The following is a 22,885-nucleotide window of genomic DNA, read 5'->3' as shown; positions in this document are numbered from 1 at the left end:
TAATGGAGAAAAATAATTCTTTACCACAAGTGGGCATCGAATATATTTATTAGTAGTTTGTAGAAGCTAACATATAATTTTTAATAATCTAAATCTAAAATACTGAAGCTTAGCTTCTAGGCAATACATATAATGAAGGGTATACGACAATAACACCGTTCAACTGTAACCGCTTCGTAAACAGATTTATCTTTCATAACATCAATTTGAACAGTGAATAGATTTGAAATATTCAAACACGATCACGATTTTCAATACTACATGCAACATTCGTTAACGATGCGTGCGTCCTGTGCATTGGAAATTTGATCTATAGTCAGTTACAGAACGGTCAACGAGTCCTGGCTGTATCTACCTACCTATCTGTACCTACTAATATTATTAAGCTTAATTTGTTCACTCGTTCGTTTAGTTCAACGCGCTAACGTCAGCAACTACTGTTTCGACTTGAAAATATATTTTTTTGTTGGATCTATAAGCTATATTACATACAATCAAACAATATTCGTTTCGATGTAAGTGTAACCCATTGAATCTGCGATCAGGCTTTAGGTCAGACACGCGGGTAAAACCGCGGGGTAGCGTATACTTAGTAAACAGAAATTGAATTTATATATCAATATAACTAACTTAATAATCATTAACATCCTTACAAAATTTGCAACAAAAACATAGAGACGAACTCCCGATCCTCTTTTTCAAAACTCGCTTAATAAAAAAGCAAAGGAAACAAAGGAAATAACTAAAACCTATGTACACTGAAGTTAGCTAGCTTTGTGTAAATATAGCACCGCAAATTGCTCCAAAATGGCTTGCTTTAAAATTCAACACCCAAGTCTGTAAGGGACGTGGAAGTATGAATGTATTCATGAAATTATACTTGAAATGGATCCAACTTAATTGATAGTCTAATTTGATATGCATTTCAACAAGCATTTATTGTAATAACTGAGGTTATTTAGTTTATTATAGTAAAGATACTATACTAGGTATATATATACATTTACTATCTTTTTCCTTATTAACTTGAGAACAGTTCTATTAAAGAATACTCTTTTTGTTCATGACGTTCAGCCAATTTACCGCTCCATTGCCACTGTGCATCTCGTGATTCTATTTATACAAACTTATAATTATATGAAAATAACTTCAAAGATGCGTGAATTTTTAATAAGCGTGCCGAACCGAAAGCAAGGAGAGATTCGTCATGGGTGAAGTATCTTCATTAGTAGGTTCGATTTTATACAAAAGAATAAAAAAATATCATAACAACTAAACTAAATAACAACTTCTTTGGAAAGTCTCTATATAATATGTATGTGTATACGCGAAAGCTAATACTAAAAATCGAGTTACTTTATATTTTTAAAGAAATCGAAAATGTGTGAAATATGGAGGACTGATTGTTTCAGCAGTATATTAAATGTCAAGCTAAACTAACAGAAAATCCTAAAACTGAGAATCTACGACCGTCAGTCATAACATAAGTTTTAAAGCCAAATATCATAATCTTTATAAAAAATATATTCCGAAAATACTTGTAAGCAATAGTTGTATAGAAAAACGACACTATACAAATAGAACATCCGTCGGCAAGAGGACACGCCGCGTCGTGACGCAACCGAAGCGGGAAATTAACGGAACGCTTCGAATAAAAGATCACTCGTGGCTTATAATGGTCGAGATTGTTAATTATTTCTTCTACTGTTTTAGATGCACGCTGGAACGCACAAATCAGGATAGGTAGAGGGAACCTGGGAACCTAGTTTAAGGCACCCTGGTCCCGTTAAGACACATTCATTCCCCATTGGCAAACATTGACGAAACTCAATGCCCTGCTTTTCTCTCTACCAGTCTTAAGATCACTTTCTCTGCCTACCATGTTATATGCACTGTGAAACTACAAAAAACATACTTACTGAAAGGTACCAGCATATACAGAGTAATAGTTAGATCGCCTCGACGGTTCCTCAACGCGGCTTCAAATAGCGTTCAATTTTTTTATAATTTAAAAAAAAGTATCTAATAGTCACATTTTACTTAGACAGAGAGAAAGAGAGAGAGTGGTTTACTATAAGTCACGTCTATCCGGGATCAAATTTAAAAAGTTTTCCAAAGCACAAAAGTTAGAAGTCCAGGATTCGTTCAAACTACCAACGACAGTGTCACACTTAGAAACTTGATTTCTCAGAAGAGAAGAAATTAGTAACTAACTGATAAGGTAACTTTGTGTTCTAGTTGCTTTCGTTTCACCTGGCTACTGATGTTCAAAAGTTAATTACGAGGTATTCCCTGTTTATGAGAAACTTCAAGATATTTGATGCGACGGGTTGGATTCCAAATCGGGTAAATGTGTATTTCCATTTCCTCACGATTGAAATGTCAATATAAAATTCCATTATTTTTATATTTCTAAATAGGTTGGTATATACGAGTATGTAAGTAATATAAATATATAAAGAACTTTTCTACTCACTGTAAGGCTGTGGTCGTCCACCGGTGTACTGAGGTGACTGTAGCAGAGGCGCGCTTCTTTGCGTAGGCTGTACATCTTCTGATACTGTAAGAGATATAATATATAAAATATTCATAAATTTATATATAGCCTAAGAATATTTTATTTGTTCCAATTCTAAGAGAATATCATTTTTTCATTACGGTTTTTTTCCAGTTCCACGCTATATTCCATATGTGGAGGAGGAAGCCAAGTATTAAGATACTCTGCTCCGCGCTTGCTTGGTGAGTATTTCTATTTTCTATTCTAACCTACATCCTATGGCATTTACAGTTCAAATCTTTATATGTTTTCTAAAATATTTTTAACATCGAATAAACCTTAAAAAATGCTAAAAATATTTAGTGCCACGTTTACATTAACTATTACTGACGCTATTATATTATTATATTTATGCATGTATAATAAAATAGTGATTTTAAAATTACAAAACAAAACCGAAATATAGTTTTTTAGGTTAACGGAGTATACAGGTTCAACTTCCAAAAACTTTCTTTAGTAGTGTACTAAGAAAATCGTTTTAATTTTAATTAAGCTCAACTCACAAATATAAACATATTAAATATTTTATCATTATAATGAAACATGTACAACAATAGATTACTATAAATTGTATATAAAATTTAAACTGACATATACAAATATGAGATATTAGCGCATGCATCAATGATAAATTGGATTTTCTGACAAAAAATAATTTTAAGCCTGTATAATCGTTGCTATAATTATTCTACGAAAATAAAATAAATACAAGGTATTATTTCTATTCTTTAAATACTCGGTGCCCTGGGGGTATCTTGCCATTTGCGGGATAAAGTGTGAAGTAAAAATAGACACAGATAGATACTAAGCAAGACTCTAAGGGAAAAACAAACATTTGTAAGGAGAACATATTTCAAATGTATAACAAAAGCAAAAGTATATATATATCATGTTATTTTTAGCTATCTTTCTAGAAAAAAATATTACCCAACGTTCCTGTTTTAATATATAAAAAATACACGGAAAGGTGATATCGAAAGAGCGAACTTGTTAGTGCAAAATCTAGATGAAAATACTAAAAGTACAGCACAGAAAAAAAACAATACAAAAACAAATTCCAAACTAAACGAGAGAAAAAAAACTAAACAAAAAAATGAAATAAGCATTTAACTAACTAAACTAGAGTAGACTAACTAACTATATTAATAAAACCGGATCAAAACTTTCAAATTACAATGGGTTAAACAAAAATAAACTTAAATAAAAAAAAAGAATAAAGTTGAAAATGACCTAACTTACCGTAACTTCAACAGTCGGTTTTCTCTTCGACGGGGCGTTCCCTTCCCTTCCCTGCACATATAAAAATGACTAGACCACTCTTTGCTCAATAGTATTTATCTATTAAAATTCCCCATAAAAAGATCCCACAATAGTTCATATAGCGTTATTGTGCATGCCAATCTCATCGAAGGTAACAAAGCTACATAATAACTAAACAAAAATGTATATAAAATACACTGTCTGTCTGTGTAGAGACATTTTAGTGTCGTGTCTTGTTTTTTCCATACATGTAGTTTAGAGTTTCAATTTTTTTTTTGATATTATTCTCGTTTATTATAATTTTTTTTAGAGTGTGTCTGTCTTTAGTTTTATATGTGCATAGAAGGTACGATATTATAATATTAAATGATCATATATATATTGTACATAAAAGTTTAGGTTAGGTTCACCGAATTTCTTTGCTTAAAACTAAAATTTCTAATATTTTGCTACTTTTAAACTAAAACATAGCTTACACAATAATTTTATATAATGATTTTTCTATCGTTTTGAACATTGGGTCAACCTTCCTTTCACTTTTTGTGTACATGTATGTTAATATACACTGTAGTGGATGCAAAAAGCTAGACAGTATAAGTGACAAAATAAGTTTTAGAAGATGAAAGCTAGTGTTAATGTTTCATTTGAAAAAATCACCCATCATTACTGCCATTTTTTCGTGTTTTGGAGAAAAATCACAAATTACTTAACATGAAGAAACATTAACAGTGATTGTAAGCAATACATACCAGTTATGGAGTGCAGAAAGCTTTGCTGAACCTAAATTGTTAAAACTTGTGTTATATTCGATCTATAATGATTGAAATCTCCCATAATCTAAAATAATTATCATTATCTAAAAATCATTAATCATTATAAAAAACAACAACAACAGCATAGAGCTATTCTTAACTTGTTTGAAAATTATTATAGATCGAATACTGTGTGTAAAGCTGAAAAGTTATATTGGAATTGGTATAAAAAGTTTTCTTATGATAAAGTCAAAGTTGGAAGAGAAGTGTGATTATTTGATAGATATCGTTGTTAAATATACTTTAAATTAACTTTATATGTTAAAAGTATGGTTTTATGAAGATAAAACGTAAATATTTAAAATGTAATCATTCCACTGAATGGGTATCTTGCTCAGAATCGACGGGCGATTGCACACTAAGCCATTGACATAATATATCAAAAATAAATTAATTAATAATCAAAAATCAGCTTCATGCTGTATCCCGCACACAGCAGGGTAGGCAGACGGAACCTAGTGTTAAGACGTTCCATTCCCCACTTTCTGCCGAATTCTGGAGGCATTGCGTGTTGAGTGGCAGAATTCAACTTTGCCTCGACACCAGAGCGAAGTAATGGAAATATAAACGTAAATAAATATTTCACTTCCTCGAGTGGGGATCGAACCAACAACCGTCGCGTTACAGTCACACCCTTGTGCCGCTGCGCCACGAAGGCCTCTTAAAAAATAAATATAAGTCATAATAATTAAAAAAATAAAAATCAAGTGGCAAATATGTTTTTGCGAGTGAAAATTCCTTATATAATTCAAGTGCAGCGAATTCTCAGCAAGAAACCTTGTTACTTTCTTCACGTGTAAGCTTCCGCAGAACTTAGTTGCGCGGGTTTAAGTTTTAAATTTTAATCAAAGAGACTAACTATAATACGTGCCTAGTAAAGAATTTAATGTGATAATGAAATAATATTAGTATATTATAAAATTGAACAGTTTGTTTGGTTGAATGCGCTAACCTCAGGAACTTCTAGTTTGCATTGAAAAAAATCATTTGCCTTGTAGTACAATTATTAACGAAGAATATATTCTGTGTTATTTTACGTTGATCGCATTTTTTTTAACACGAACGAACCCATATAAAAAGCTTATACTCTAAAATAGTAGAACTACAATAAATCTCTTTTTCACCGTTCGGCATTCACTTTGGTAAAAGGGAAGTGGCAAATCCGAAATTCCTTGTCTTCTACGCCACTGGTTAGATTCGATTTAAAGTCTCATTTCAAACCTATGCACAAAATTTACTATAGTGAGATAGACTACAGTGTTCTTGAACAGTATTGGATTTAGAGCCAGTATTGAATACGTGGATGGCGTAAAAGTATAGTTTATACTTTTTTACTATTTTACTTGTTACCTTATTAGTTTTTCAGAACGATTTGTTTTATTTTAACTTTGATTTCGTTGTGGTTATGAGTTTGATACCCACTCGAGGAATAATTATTTTTCCTTTTAACTGCTCTGGTAAATAAAAAATAAACTATGGGGCAAATAGAGAGTAGTGGTAAGTTATATTTTTCGGCTATTAACATTTAAAGACGTTGTGACATAAACAAATTTTGCAAAAAAAAATTCAAAATATATGTAAACATAACGTGTATCAGTGCCGCGTGGAGTTCACACAAATCCAAAACAACAACGTCTCGAATTTAGTTTTCTATTCAATTCATATATTCATTCAATTAATTTTTGCGGGATAAAGCGTGAAGCAGAAAAAAATACACAATTTGTCATTTAAAGCACCAACTGTACTAATGAATGTAGCATTGTGGTCTCATTGTGTTTCGTTTTACTTGAAACGTAAATAAAATAATTATAATGAGATTTACTTCTGTGGCATACATTTACATAATGATAGATAGATAAATGTAGGTCAAGTTCGGTCGAGGCCGACGAAAGGAAAAGCTTTTAGTTTTATATACGTATAGAGAGTGAAGGATTTTTTAACTCTTAATGATAAAAGACTGCTATGAAAATCTAAAACTCATGTCTTTTTTTTTCTTATAAAAATTCTAAGTTTATATTTATTGAAGAATTCAGAATGTGGATTACGCTTAATATATACAGAGGGAACCTAGTGTTAAAACACTGCGCTCCCCACTTTCCACCAGATTTTGGAGACAATGCGTCTTGAGTGGTGGAACTCAACGCCGCGTTTTGCCTCAGCACCAGAGCGAACAAATAAAAATATAGATTTAAATAAATATTTCATTTCCTTGAGTGGGGATTGAACCCACAACCAATCGCGTTTACAGCGCCCCTGTGCCACGGCTGGCCTCGGAGCTAATTATAGAATTAAAAAAAAAAAAACAAAACAACACAATTCAAATTCAATTTCTGCACAAATAACAAAGACAGCATATATACATACTTCCCAAATACAAAGTACACATTATTTATTCCAAAGCAACCCCTGTCCGTACTAGAATCGAGTTACACGTCCCAATTTGTACGTAGTCCGAGCGGCGATGCTACCACAATGGGAGGCTATCAATCGTTCTCATACTTTACCTAGCATATAAATGTTTCCCTTTTTTCAACTTGCACTATTGTATATTGACGAGAAATATTTCTTTAGAAAAGTTTTATAAAAAACGTTCAACGGTCCTGACCTGAACTATACCTGTTAAAAATAAATTGGGAGAGGTTTATTACTGAATACCATAAGATAATCACAAAAAAACAACCCAAATATAAAAAAACATAAAAAAAATCTTTTTAGCTTTACGTTTTATCCCGCATATAGTAGGGTAGGCGGACCATCCCCCACTGACTAATTTTCGAGACATGAAGTGTTGAGTGGCGAAGTCAACGCCGCCCTTAGTCTTGAGCGAAGAAATTAAATTGCTTCGTTACCGTCGAGTGGGGATTGAACCCACTGCGCCACGACGACCAGAAACATATTTAGCAATAAAAAAATGACATTGCATTTGGAATACTTTTTTCAACATTTTATATCCCATGGGTTTCATCCCCTTGACGGCTCAACGCTACATCAAAGAGAAAGTGATCCACATTCATCAACGACTTTTTGATTTATCATTTGGAATTATTCAGTTACAAATATATTTTTTTCGTAGAAATAAATAAATATAAAATAAAAAAATATATTTTACGTTCATTTAAAAAAGTAATTGTGTATTGTAGTAAATATTAAATCATTCATCATTGCAGATTCAATTTTTAAGATAAACGAACATAAATAAAAAAAAGATATAATTGTTTAGATAGTTATTTAACCTTATTTATTAGGGATTAGTACTGTATCAGTATCTCTATTTTCGTTTAACTAAATGCGATGTTGGGCCCCAGCATTTGCTACATAATATTACTAAACAAAATCTCTTATCACTTCGTTCTTTTATTTCGCTTTACGCTATATATATCGCGCATACAGTAGGGCAGAGAGAACCTAGTGTTAACACACTCCGTCCTGTACTTCCCGCCCTATTCCAAAACATGTGCGTAGAGAACCGCTCTCTAGTTTTATGTATCCAAAATAAAAAGGAGATAAAAAAGAATAAACATTTATTTTAATAATACGTTCACGCACCGTTTCGCATTTCTCTGACATCGGAAACACGAGACATACCTACATAATATTTAGAAGGATGTGAGTATATCGTATAGTAATATTAAACCACTTGTTGACATTTCAAAGTTATTTTTCTGGAATGTTTTTAATAGTGAACTGATTTGACTTATGCGTTTAGACGTTGTAGTGGTACATTTGGATATGAGTTGTGGATTCAAATGCTAAATGGCAGAATGTATACAAAGTCATTACAGAATAAAAAAAAATCTTCAGCTTCACGCTGTGTCCCGGATACAGAGGGTAGGCAGAGGGAACCTAGTGTCAAGACACTCCGTTGCTCATCTTTCGCCAAATTATTAAACTATAAAGCGTCTACAAAAGGTGGAAAAGACTAGAACATAATAAAACACTTTGTTTTACGATATAATTAGCACACTGCGAAACTGTTTCTACTAACAGCAAAAGATGTAACAACCATATCCAACCAAATTATAATCCACTTAATGTCCTCGAATATTTAGTCAAAATCCAAGAGCTAATTGTTCAAGTCCTGCTACATTTAAATTTTCAATACTTTATCTCAATAACTCATTCCGAATTTAAAATACATATTTCAAGTTTCCTACCAAGTTCAAGTTATACTTGTAGAGGCAGAGAAATCCTAGTCTTAACTCCACCTTCCGTCTCAATTTTCATTCAATGGCTGAACTCAACACCGCACTTTGCCTTATAAATGAAAAATGTATACTTTCACTATAAACATTTACTCAAACGATTTGAATGAACAAACATAATGTACACATAATTTACAACCTGTTGTTTCACCAAACTAACATACAATAGTCTGGCAGGAACAATACAAATATATGTGAATCCACGTCGAGCTCAACTCGCGATGGCTGACAGAGAGAAATGTTCGGCGTTGGATACGCGAAGACGAAATATCGTATTGTTTATTCATTGACCTTCAAAAATATAAATTTTAAGGTAGTTCAATATTCGTTTTTCAGTCAGAATTAAGAAATAAGACAAAGCGCGGCGTTGAGCACCGCCACTCGAAATTATTGCACGCATGTCTCGAAAATTGGGAGAAAACTGTGAGTGTGAGTATCTTAACACTAGGTTTCATCTGTCCATTTAACTAAAAAAACCAAACTAAAAGAACAGTATAATATGTCTAATTATGTTAAAATAATCAAAAATAGATTATATTACATTTACATATTATTTTAATTTAAGCTACTATCTTTGGTGCCAAAAAATAAACCTACAATTAATTTAAAATACAACGAAATTAGATATACGAAATATAAAACAAAAGTTTCAAAATCCAAAACTCGTCTGCGAGTCACGTTGGACTTTAATATTTTCTTACAAAATGCGTAATCCTTTATTTACCATTGCTTTTTAATATTCCGCGCGTAGTTAGAGCGTTATTTCATTAAAAGTTTTAATGAGCGGACCCCGTTTTCGTTATGGCCTTAATAGCATTATAAAAGTGTGCCAGTTTAGGGTTCCGCAGTTGTGATACGCCTATTGATAAAAACAATATATTTATCACGTCTTGAACGAAGGGACTCAATGCCGTACTTATCCAATTAAAACAAAAAAGTGAACACATAGAGAGTTAGATATGCATATATGCGGGATACAGCTTGAAACTAAAAAATCATCTAAATATATCAGGAAACATAACATTTTATACAAAAATAGTCATCATTTTGTTCCCTGAACACGTGCACACGTCGTAGCTAGTTCAAAATGTCAAAGGCGAACAGATAGACACGTTCACGTTTTACTCTGGATATTATTTCATATGTTTACTGAAATAGCATTGAAACTTATTTCTATATCCGTTTGATAGTATTTATATAATATGTTGAATTTTAGTCATTCATAAAAATTCAGCATAAAGATTTTCTACAAAAAGATAAATAAGATTTCTTGGAAAAAAATATATTTTAGGTATATCTAAACTAAATTTAATAATAGGTTTTGTTAGATAATATAAAAATATTCTTAGATGATTCGTTTCACCAGTTTACGCCCATTTTTCGAGAAATTAAACCCATAGCCGCCATACTTCGAGTCAAAAGCAATTTTCAAAATTTTTAATTGTAACAGCCGTCTTATTTCATTTTAAAATACAAACAAAACTTAAGCAAAGTTCCACGATTAAACGTTTAACATTCCCACATACATTGTGACAACGCATCTCGTAGACGTCTACGCCACGCTACACCGCTACGCCGCTACGACGGCGTCGTATGGGTGGAGTAGAAATTGTGGCTTTGAAATTACCATTTGAAATGTACCTGTACCGTGAAATGTTTTAAGCCCCTTGCGAAATTTACATGTTTAAGCTATATATACTAATATTATAAAGTTAAAGATTTTGTTTGGTCGAATTAAAAATATTTTTTACATAAAGCGTATTGATAAGTTTCACCATTTCATACATAGAAGAAGTATAAAGAGATTTAAAAAAAACATCCATTTCATTGTGACAGTATAATAAAATAGGTTGAACATGTGTACGTATATACATAAATACATGTCAAGTTAGAATCCAAGAACGAAAGTGAAATACAATAAAGGAAAAAAAAGAGGTTTTTACATATAATTGAATAAAATATTGGCCCGATCGATATCAGCTGCGTTCCATGAATACTGATATTTATAACGCACAGACTGACGACAAATTTGGAACACAAAATACTTTTTTAAGAAAATGTATGCACATAATTATGTCGATTTGGAATCCAAATTAAAAATATGTTAATAAGAATGAAATACGAAAATAAAAGTTAAGAAACGTAAAATATTATATTAAAATATTTCTCGGCGTCACGCTGTATCCCGCGCATAGTGGGTCAGAGATAACCAATATATTCAAATATATACCCATATAAGTGTCAATATATTCCCATTTTACTTTTTGCACTAGAATTCGAGACATTCTGTGTTGGAGGAAATCAACTCTTTACTTTGTCTTGTTAAAATCAGGGAAATGATTCATACCTCGATTGGGAATTAAGCTTACAACCATGTTAAAAGAGAAATGAAAGTTTTTAATTGGACGATAACCACTTATACATTTTTTTGATTCTTTTTTACCTTATATAGTAAGGTAGACAGAGGGAACCTAGTGCTAAGACACTTAGTTTCCCACGCACCGCCAAGTTTTGAGATATATGTATCTTAACTATCTTTGTATATTTCGTGTTGAGTGGCGGAACTAAGCGCTGCTCTTTGTTTTATTACCAGAGCTAGAAAATTAAATAAATCGAACCTGCATCGTCACGTTTACGTCAAGTTAAGTAATACTTCCTCTATCCTTCTAACTTAAAAATATTTACAGCTTTTTAAATTTCCACGTGTAAGCCTTGCTACATTTGTATCAATCATAAAAGGCACTAATGGGCAAAATAATTAGGTCGCCTGTTGACGTGACTGTGTTTGTAAAATAAAGAATTTTTGAAATACTTTTCAATGATATCATTTTTCTCTATTAGTATATATTGTAAAGGGAACTGAAAAGTTAAAAAACACATATTTTATAAACATAGCTTATTAATTCCCCGTTGTGTAGCAGTAATATAATTTATTTTGGTAACATACACATGATATCGGTGAGTTTAATCATATTTGGACAATTTACATTGCTGCGCTCTAATGCAAAGCAGCTTCACGCTCTATCCCGCATCTTTATCTTTATTCCCAATAAAGTGTGAAGCTGTCAAAAGAGGAGAAAAAGCTTATACATAATTCAACACGACATTAAGGTCTCCAGAATGGTAATCCAAAGGACAATCACGCTGTATACAATCCTAAAGTTATCAAATATACGATAAGTATTCCATACAATACCACAAAATCCATGAATAAATAACAAAACGCAGCTTTCAATCGCGGTGCATGTGAGCCGTCAGGCATTATTTGAAACACGCGAGACCTATAACCTATAGCCTATAAATAATCAGAGACGGTATCGACGTTTGAGGGAATACTAAATCACTACAATTACTAGGAAATACAGTCATGATAGGTCATCGTTATGTGCAGTTTAAAATATGTCTATTTAAAATGGATAATGATAAATGGTTGTCCTTTAAAACGTATTACCTATGGATTATCCAATCCAAACTAAATAGTATTTTAATAATAATGAGGAAATGTCATGAAACATTTATAAATTTACAAATTACCAGCCTAAGTTTTTGTTAAAATGACGATGGTTTCTGAGTGTGAGGGAGAGAACGGAATGTTTGACACTTCTCACTGTCTTTCTTGCTATTTGCGGGATACATAGCGAAGCTAAGAATTTCATGGTCACCTTTCACGCTTTTCCTTTGTTGTATATTTAAGGGCATTAGGCTCTGTGTGGGTTAATTATATAGCATAGACGTTTATATCCTTCGAGTGACTTTTCAACCTACGCAGGTATCACTATCGCTTATAGTCGAGCTCTCACTTACTGGACATAGGTATATGTCCAATATAAGTCAGTTTGCTGGCTGACCTTTACATAGTGCTCGTTATAGAAGATTGAAGCCTAGGTCGCTTTATAAGTTATCTAAAATGAAAAGAGTTACAAAATAATAAAGTTCATAATTTACCATCTAAAACAAAACATTTAGAGCATTTCGACGAAACGGCAATTTTAAGACCATTGTATTGCGATTAGAGAGTCAAATATTCAGAAAAGTCATAACAACGTTTACTCGAAAATATAAAAAAAATATATATAATGCCAACCTGAACCGCAAAAAGTTTTTACCAAATTCCCAAAAAGGCACTTCTAATACGAGAACCACGAAGGCACTTCATTACAATTCATTTAATTTGTACCCTTCTACTACTGTACGTTTTTGGTGTATACTCATGCAAAATACAACTTTTTCACCTTCGTTTTAAGATTCAAAATCGAAAAACAAACATATAAATCCTATTCTATCTAACATTTCGAGAGAATCTAGTCTTTATTTTGTTACTTTAGAGTTGAAGTTCCTAAAAAAATTTCGGCGGGTAGTATTTTAAGGCAGAGTCGCGTGATGTTACTGCATTCGATGTGGGTTTGCATGGTACGGTCACGGAAGGTAACAAGCATCGGGGACACGAGTAGTGCTGTGATAAATAAAGCGAAACCGAAATATTTACAATATTGCCTCAAACCTGTCAAATGCAGGAAGCAAGACTGCTTTTTATTTTATATTGTAGCTTATAGCTAACGTCACGTTTAAAGGAGGAGTGGTTGTGATGGAAAATGAATGAAATACGAATTGGACTAATTTTTATTTTGTATATATATGAATGAAGTGTTATTCGCGCAAATAGAATTGGAAAATATTCAAACATAAATTGTAGCGCTAGTTATAAATTGCAGTGTTTTTTAAAATTCATTTGAAAGTTAGTTTGATATCTTTAATTATTGAATATTTTATATACTAGTTTGCCTAACATATATGACTCTTACTTTGAATATAAATATTTAATATAAAAATATGCACCATAAAAAAGAAAATTCACTTTTATTCCCGCATAATTAAAAAACTTAATTTAAAAAAATAACCTTCACGCTGTATCCCACTCACAGCAGGGTAGGTAGAGGGAACCTAGTGTTAAGATACTCCGTTCCCCACTCCGTCAGTTTTTTCCAATTTCCGCCCAATTTTAGATTTTCCATATGGAGAAACGAACTCAACAACGAGAAAATGAAAACAATTAGCTTGTTGGCAATGGCTTCCAAATTTGAATCTGTTCTATATACTTTTATAACACAATTATAAAAGAATAAATATATTTTTTAAAAATGTTGCTTAAAAAAATCTAACGATAGAAATACAGCAGTAATACCAAATCAAAAGACAATACGAACAATTTCTCAAACCGACACAAATCAATTGATACAGTTATGTGAAACACTTCATTTAAGACGCGGCCATCTTAAATATTGCAGACGTTTCGAAGGAAATTATTATTACAAAATGAAATAATTTTTAAAGGGATGTTTGTCTGAAGTTTGGTGATGTTGTCATTTCTCAATTTTAAAGATATACGAACTTTTAAAACCTGCTCCTTTGCTCAGTTAACAGAATATACAAGAGGATTTTTTTATTCGAATCAGTAGTTTCTAAGATTAACAAAGTACAGATAGTACCTATACATTAATAAAAAATAATAAGAGCACTAAATGAATTGTTTATAACAAATGACGTCTCAAATAGATCTTATTTGACACCAACCAGGTACTATGAGCCTCACCCTACACCTAATGGACGGAAACGATTGGGGAGGAGTATGGAGGGAAGAGAACGACTGAAAGCACCCCTCCCTTTAAAATGGGGTTAGAGGTAAGGAAATTGCACTTCACAAGGCTTCCCTGACCTTATTGTATGGAAATACCGCATTCACGCGTAGCGGCGAATCGGATGAACGATAATTAGATGTTGATGAAGAAAGAAAACTGATTTATTGCCTATCAATTTGTGTTGAGAGAATTTACCTTTGTATTTTGTTTCGTTGCGAATCTGAAACAGGATTAAGTCTACGGAGAGGAGGAGATGAAATATATTAAATTAATGGGACATTTTTTACATTGTATGAAATGTGGGTAGCGAGATCAGGCCTTTACTTTTGTGTGATTGTCAATACATCTAGTGAAAAAGCTTTGAATCCTATTTATATGCAATTACTTAATAAGCCTATTTAAAATATATACAATTATTTAAAAAAAAAACATTATTAAATTTGAAACCACACAAATACATTTAAACCACAAATTAAACAAACAGTTCAAAAAGTAATTAAAATAACGAACGAAAATTTCCAAGCTTCAACATCAACGATCAGTGATAAAATTAGCTGAGCGCGATTGCGTTATCATCGCAACTTCAAACACAGTAATAATCTCCCAAAAATTTTCAAACCTGAGAGACTTTTGAATAAATTGGACGCACAGATAGCCGGGGGCGATAAAATATTCGGTGAATCTGGTTTAAAATTTCACTCTTCTGGTCGGTTCAGAACGATTGGGACCAATTGGTAGAATAGAATGTCAATACCATATCAATATTTTGTCAATACTATAATATATTTTCGTAGTTGAGTAGAACAATATGAACATTTGAACGTAGTAGGAAGCCGCGCCTCTTGGAAATCGTCAAGTGTGCTAGCCAATTAAATGATACGTTCTTTTGTTTCACGTTGTATTCCGCTCTTAGCAGGTAGAGGGAACCTGGGAACCTAGTATTAAGACATTCCGCTACCACTACGACACTTCCAGTCCCAAATTTTCGCCGAATCCTCGAGGCATTGGCCAGGCCGAGTTGTAATTCTGCTATGCTAAATTTTCCCATATGGAATTTCTAAAAAAAAATTCAATAAAGTGCTGGCATTCGAGTTCAAATCAAATATTTTGTTACGACCACGCGCGTATTTGCGTGCCTTGCAAACATTTAGATCGTACAGGATAACGTAATATATCCTTTATTTCGTGGTTTATAGGGACCATAGTACTGTGTTATATCTGATTTCAATCTTTGGTGAAAATAAATAGCTTTAGCAGTAACTATTGCGGATATTGGTTATTTTCTATATAAATACAATTGTGTACAATTCAATGATTTAATTTTCTTTTAAACGTGAATATATGTAGATTACGATATATTTGACTTTTACTACTTTCCATAAAAAGCTAAATGACTAATTCGAAACTTATTTACTTCAGTGTTCAGTCTAGGCCACCGTCGCCGTGGTATTGTTATATAATAATTTCTGGAACTGGTGTTTGAAAATGTAGTGGCGCAGCGTCTGACTGTAAAAAGATTTAAAATTCCTAGCTCCCATAACGAACCATTCTGTCACAAAACACGCTGTCACCAAATTGGGGGACGCTTTGGACGTCTTAAAACAAGTTCCCTATACTTACCTAGCTAGATGTGGGATGTATCTTTTGATAACACTATTGTATGCGACTAAGTAACTAACTCCCAAACGACATAAGCCATAGCATATTGCTATACGCAATCACTGGAGTCGCGCCAGTGTGATCCAACGGCTTTGTATTGAGGGTACTCCGAGATTTGCGACACTTGCCAAGTTGTGGATATTACCTGTCTGGCGCGGGATTCTTTGCAAACAACGACTTAATCTTAGAATATATTGCACATTTTGTAGTAGCCAATTAAATTAGGTAAAGTAAGAAATTATAGATAACAAAGCGTCTAGGAGCAGTCAAGACGAATCGGAAAAGGTTAAAAAGAGTTCTAATCCATCTCTAAACTCACTGTAGTGAAAATGAATAGTGATTTTTTAAGCTTCATGCGGTTTCCCCCATATAGCAGAGTAGCAAAACACTTAGAGTTAAGACACTCGTTTCTCCACTTTTCAACAAACAAATATTCGAGATATTGTGTGTTAAGTGGCCGAACTCAACCCCACGCTTTGTCTAAGTACCAGAGCAACTGCGCTACAATGGGTTTAACTAAAAATATGACAGTTAAAAGTTAAAAAAAGCGTTATATGCTGCCAAGACAAAGGAAAAAGGTTGTAAAAGTACTAGACGTCTCGTAAAGTCACTGTAGTATAAATAAATTGTGAAAATTGTGAAGAATGTTAAAATAAACAAAACTTCATTAAAAGTTTTCATCTAATCGGAGCCCACGTTGGGCGCCAAACAAAATGGCGTCGTAAAAATAAACGTAGCGGAACTAAAACAAAAATTGTTATATAAAAATATTTCATAGTAATATTGCCTTTTATAGCGGCGTTTTGGAGATCTTCGTTTGGGCCAACTCTGCTTTATTTATGTATTTGACAGGTAACTCTCACACAGGCAGTTTAAAATAGGTATAAGAATTTCAGGGTGTCGTCGTGAAGCGGGACAGCATCCGACTATAAACGCGATGGTCGTTGGTTCGATCTCCACTTGGGGAAAAGGACACCCAGCGGGAATTTATTAATGTATATTAAATAAATAGGTACTATATAATAAGCTACCTTCCTATTGAATCAAGTTCTAAGCATACATCGGCAGGAAACTAATATTATTTCTATGAGGTAGTGATTATTATCTAATTACTAAAGTAGTTGAATTTTGAAATTCATCAAATAGGAATGCATTGAAGTTCTGCAACAAACAATATTATAACTAATTTATAATACTGAAGCACAAACACTGCGGGGAGAACACTCCTTACGAATCATTATAAATATTGTACAACTAGTTTATTCTTTGCTTTCTGTAGAGAAACGTGAATGGAAATGCTAAAACGAAATTGTTATTACGTTTATATTTAACTAGCGGCCCGCTCGCGGTTTCACCCGTGTGAACTATGTTATTATTAATTTCTGTCTCCATGGCTACGTCCTAAAGACGTCTATGCAAAATTTGAAAACGTCTCCTAGCATTTGTAGTAACGAAGTTTCATACAAACTTTCGACCCCAAAAACAACCCCTTAGATGTCGAATATTGCAAATTCCCGTCTTAGCGAGCATCTACGTCCTATAAGTAACTCATATGCAAAATTTGAGATTCCTAGCACATGTAGTTCCTGAGATTTCGTGATGAGTGAGTGACCTTTCGATTTTATATATATAGATTATAATACAATCGTGCCAAGAATAAACGTTTCATTTTACACCTTTATTCCTAGAAGGGTGGGTGTAGAGCCACACGTTGTATCCAGTACATAGGCAGGGTAAGCAGAGGGAAGCTGGGAAACTAGTGTTAAGACACTTAACACTAGATAGTCCATTAGGACAATTCTTTTTCCCAGTATGGCCTCCGAAAATAATTTAGATCTATTAAATCTGTTTTAAAGATATATCCTGAAATTTAGCATTCTGTGACAATTATGATTTGTAATAATAAATTATGTATAAATACATATAATTGTTATAATTTGTAGGATTTGAAAAGTTTTGTGGGTTATGTACGTAAGTTAAAGTAAATGCATGCACTCTACATAGATATATAAATAATTTCATGCTGTATTAATAATTAATACAAGTAAATTCGTTCAGAAACTTTTATAATTGTGATTTTTTTTTATACAAAAAAGTAACATTTCTCATGAAAGCGTAAATAATGGGAAGAATCTTTGAGAGCTTTTATTTCATTTCAGAATCGAATGTTTCCAATAGTTCATTCGAGTACTTCAGTTATTCATAGTCACGTGCACACTTTGTACGTTGTCTTAAAATAGTTTTATCTATAGTGATATACGTACTTAGGAAAACAGAACTTATAATGAAATATATATACCTACCTACCATATATCATGATTATTAGTTTCAAAAAGAAAAAAATGTCGTTTATATTTATTAATAGTTTACATGATATATGGCTAAAAAATACCGTGCATTGTAATATTTATTTCAATATAAGGAATATTTTAATATAAAATTATCTGTTCCCCACTTACCACCCAATATTGGAGTATGGCGGAACTAAACGCCGTGCTTATCAGATTCTTTACTAATATTTTACTAACATAAATATCTATTGGATGACTTTTGAGTTTATAGTTTTTATTTCTTTTAGGTTTAACAATTATTGCTAATATTACAAGGCACGGTACGATATAGATCTTAAAATACTAATTTCATATAATATAAAACACTTACATGTGTAGTCCCAACTGTCTTGATCATTTTTGAACACGTTCAGTCTTTCAGGCTGCAACAAGAAAAATGAAATATTAAGTTATTAGTACAATACAATGGCATACTATTATTTAACTGAAACAAAAAAAAATCAAGACTAAATAAAAGTTTCGTAGGCAAAAATATAAAGTGGATTTAAAAAAAAAACAGTTTCACGCTGTTTTGGAATGGGACCTAGTATAGAAAAACTCTGTGCCAATGAAAATTTGTTCCATTTCCTTCCAAAACATTGCCAATTGAGCGGGAATCGAATCCATCACCCATACGTCATAAACTATTCCACTGTACCATAACGACGACGACCCACGGCCAAGTGGATTTAAAGGAGGCAAACATCCCCACGGGATAGGTATACATTTCTTGTGTGTCCCGAACAAGTGTCCTTAAACCCTTTAAAAGGACGCACTTGAGATTTAATCGGTTTGTAACCCGACCACAATTCCGTGTAAGTATTACAAGTAAACCTTCGTGACGCACCATTGTACCGCATCTGGACAATATCAAATATGTAAGCAGGATAGTTGCGGGTTTGTTTCTATTATATTAACAATATTGTTATATTGTAACTTCATTGTGAGTGATTCAAAATAAAAAATAAAAAATTCTATCGCTATACGAACGTGATATCCGCTATTACATAGTTACGCACAGTGCCCCACATATAGCGGTTCTCTAATTCTCGCTCGATTTTCGAGACATTGCATGTTGCTTGGCGGAATTTATTACCGCGCTTTGTCTATGGAAACAAGACAAGGCGTATATAATTCATTTTCCCGAGTAAGAACAGAATCCACAACTATCACACATCACCATTCACAATCAGACGTTGTGCTGGTGCGCCATGACGGCCTTTTATATTTTTTTAAATTTTATTTTTTTTATTTTTATAATACATAGAAATTATACACTACTGTATATAAAAAAATAAAAATGTAGAGATATATATGCATCTGCATCCGTGCGTACAGCATACGATAACGATACTAATGTACAAATACATATATTTCTCGTTCTAAAACGCTTTCACTCCAATACGTTTTGGCTTCAAACATCGCTTATACCAAGGATTTGGCAAGCAAACGAGGCCAAGTTGTAAACTTAGTATTATTTATAACTCGATCTATCTTTCATATATATTTAAATAAAAAAAATATTATAGTTCTTTATGAAAAATTTGTAGAATTATCTAGATTTTTTTTTACTTCAATGAATTTTATATGGAAAAAAATATGTAATAGTAAGTTTTATATGAGAGTTTTCTGTGTAGACATCATAACTGATTAAACTAAGAAAAAAAATATATGTATGTTTTTAGAAATTATCATACTTTTGTAAAACTCTTTACTTAAAACTGCGTGTCCAACACTAACTAGACTAAGAAAGCTATTTGGCATTTACATAGGTTTACATGGGTAGGGAAAGTTGAGAGAGGATTTTTCAAAATTTTAACAGGCACGGAAAAAATAGGTTTTAAAGTCGAATAGTGGTCTATTATTAGACCAATAGTACACAATAAATAAAATAAAATATAATTTTAAGATATTAAAAATAAATTTAAAAATTATTGAAGGAATACTGAACATAGTAAGGTCAAATAGCTAGCTAGCTATGACACATTCATAGTCAAATCAGAAACAAGTACAATAAAAGAAAATACACATTCATATTAAGTGGGTGAAAGCTCGTGATATACGAATATTTTATTTATTATTATACTATTATTATGAAAAATGTCTGGAAAAAGGGGTCGGATCTTATAACTTACTTAAATGGCTCTAATTCATGTCATGTCATGAATGCTTAATACAATTTGTATTATGAATGAATTGTACTAATTTACCAAAACTCTCTAGGTTTTATTTCTCTCTATAGAAATAAACAGTGATTAAAAGTAAAATTAACTAAAAAATATTAACACTTTATTCATTAAAAAAAAATCATAACATCTGGGCTGTGAGAACCTAGTGTCAAGACACTCCTTTCTCTTCATTTTCCCGAGTAGGGATATCGAATATAGAAATATTGAGTTTACTGTCAGTTGTTATCCTGCTGCTTAATGGCGGCAAATAAATGTATTTTAAACTGAATCCTGCACATAGAAGGATAGGCAAAAAGAACATGGAAACCTAATGGTAAGATATTCTATTTTAAACTTTCCGTTACCAGAGTGACGAAATGAAAATATTATATTCAAATTCCACGTTTGTGTACCTGGGCCACAAGATAAATGTGTATTATATATTCAGAATAGTCTCTAAAATATCCTGTCTGTCTGTCCATCCCATCCTGTCGTTGCTTTAAGTCTATGCAAATGAGGTTTTGCTTACTTTGTACAGGGATCTCATTTTATATGCAAGGATTTTTGTTTCTTGATTTTAGGACCTCTTTTGGTGGAAAGTCATTTAAAAATGAATAGAGGTTTCTAAAAAACACTCGACGCAGGCACGGTTTGGCCGTTCTGTTTAAAAATTGAAAAATCCATGCCATATTTGTGTTGTGACATTTTGGTATCAAAATATAGACGAAAAATACGTAGTCGATATTTCGAAACATTCCGAAATCGGAGTTTAAATGACTTAAATGATCGAGGAGACCATGGCGCAATAAGGATGTGTCTGACTAAAACTGAAGTTAAACTATTTCCATTTTCCCGCTGTGTTAAGATACATGACGGTGTTAGGTTCCGCCGAAAAGTGGAGGACAGAGTGAGAATTAGTTGATTTATAACAAATGTTTGCTTAGGCTTATACGTGAAATATATTTATAAACCAAGAGCATTTATACAAATATTTAATATACATATAGTATTTAATATATAAGTAAGCAAAAAGCGAATTTCTCAATTAATAAAAAAACAACGATCAATATTTGCGTACGGTGCTGTAATACAAACATAGCGGATGATAAAATCAATATAAACAGACATAAATGACCACGCCGTATGATAATAAGCAAATAAATTCACTATATAAACATTATTGAATTTCATATTATTTAAAATAACGCAACCAATGTATGTAGGTATAAGTTCATTTTTTCTAACGAAAATATAATAATTCTATCCTTTACTTGAGTAACTGACATGTTGTACTAACGTGAGTTGTATTTTTTTACTTTTGCTTCACGCTGTATCCCGCACACAGCAGGGTAGGCAGAGGGCACCTAGTGTTAAGACACTCCGTTCTCCACTTTCAGAGTTTAGTGTCGGAACTGAACGCCACTATTTAGAAATAGGCTAAATTGTTCTATAGCACACAAATCATGTAATGTGACATAAACAATTCTTACTTATTTCTATTTGATTATGCAGACGAAGCCGCAGGTCAAACTAATAAATATTTACACAAAAAAAATAAAATACTATTATTACGATTTATAGCTGTAAGGGCACAACGATAACACAGTACCAGTGGACGCAGCTATAGTTAAAATATACTGTAACATGCTAGCTATTGGTAATATTTACTTTGGTTCCGTATAAAGTGATCATTGTAATATTTTTATTATAGCTAATTAAATATAGGTTCGTTTTTATCTATAAATAGATATGACACTCTCCAATAGCCACTCTCCGTCCAATTTTCAAAACATTGCGGATTAAGTAGCGGAGTACAACGCCGAACTTTGTCTTCTTATATAGAGCGATGAAATGAAAAAAATATATCCCACAAAGCAGAAATAGAACCCACAACTGTCGCCTTTACAATCAGACTCCTATTTCGCTTTATCATTTCATATTAAAACAAACAATAATAAATAACACACATTATTAAATTTCCAAGACTGCAAGCTGAACTCTAAAAGGTACGCTATATTCATTTTGTGCAAGCGTCGAGCTTTTAAAGGTAATAAACGGTATAAGAGATTAAAAGTACAAACAAGTAGAAAAAAGACTTTGTCGGCATCACTTTCAAACGGTTGATTCGTAAAAAAATGTAAGAGACACTCTTGAGCAATTTACGAACGATGAATTTTAAATATTTTCGTATAAAAAATACAACTTTACGGTATATATTATGTATAACTAACCTAACCTAATAAAAAATGTTTTGATTTATT

At 32.3% G+C, this 22,885-nt stretch overlaps 1 protein-coding gene across 3 annotated transcripts in view; it reads right to left on the bottom strand.

The window, feature by feature from the left end:
* Positions 1-22,885, bottom strand: part of sm (heterogeneous nuclear ribonucleoprotein L) — a 268,666-nt gene that overhangs the window by 17,569 nt on the left and 228,212 nt on the right. For all 3 annotated transcript variants that reach the window (XM_085191454.1, XM_085191469.1, XM_085191462.1), the window contains exons 5-6: positions 18,788-18,839; positions 2,477-2,560 (exon numbers count right to left, since the gene is read on the bottom strand). In XM_085191454.1, coding sequence (XP_085047580.1) covers positions 2,477-2,560; positions 18,788-18,839 — 136 coding nt within the window. The remainder of the gene's footprint in view (positions 1-2,476; positions 2,561-18,787; positions 18,840-22,885) is intronic.

The sequence above is a fragment of the Heliconius melpomene genome, chromosome 1, assembly GCF_056956725.1.
Source record: "Heliconius melpomene rosina isolate 202511_hmr_F chromosome 1, ASM5695672v1, whole genome shotgun sequence".
NCBI lineage: Eukaryota > Metazoa > Arthropoda > Insecta > Lepidoptera > Nymphalidae > Heliconius > Heliconius melpomene.
Note: the sequence above shows the minus strand (reverse complement) of the source record. Positions and strands in the feature narration are given on the sequence as shown.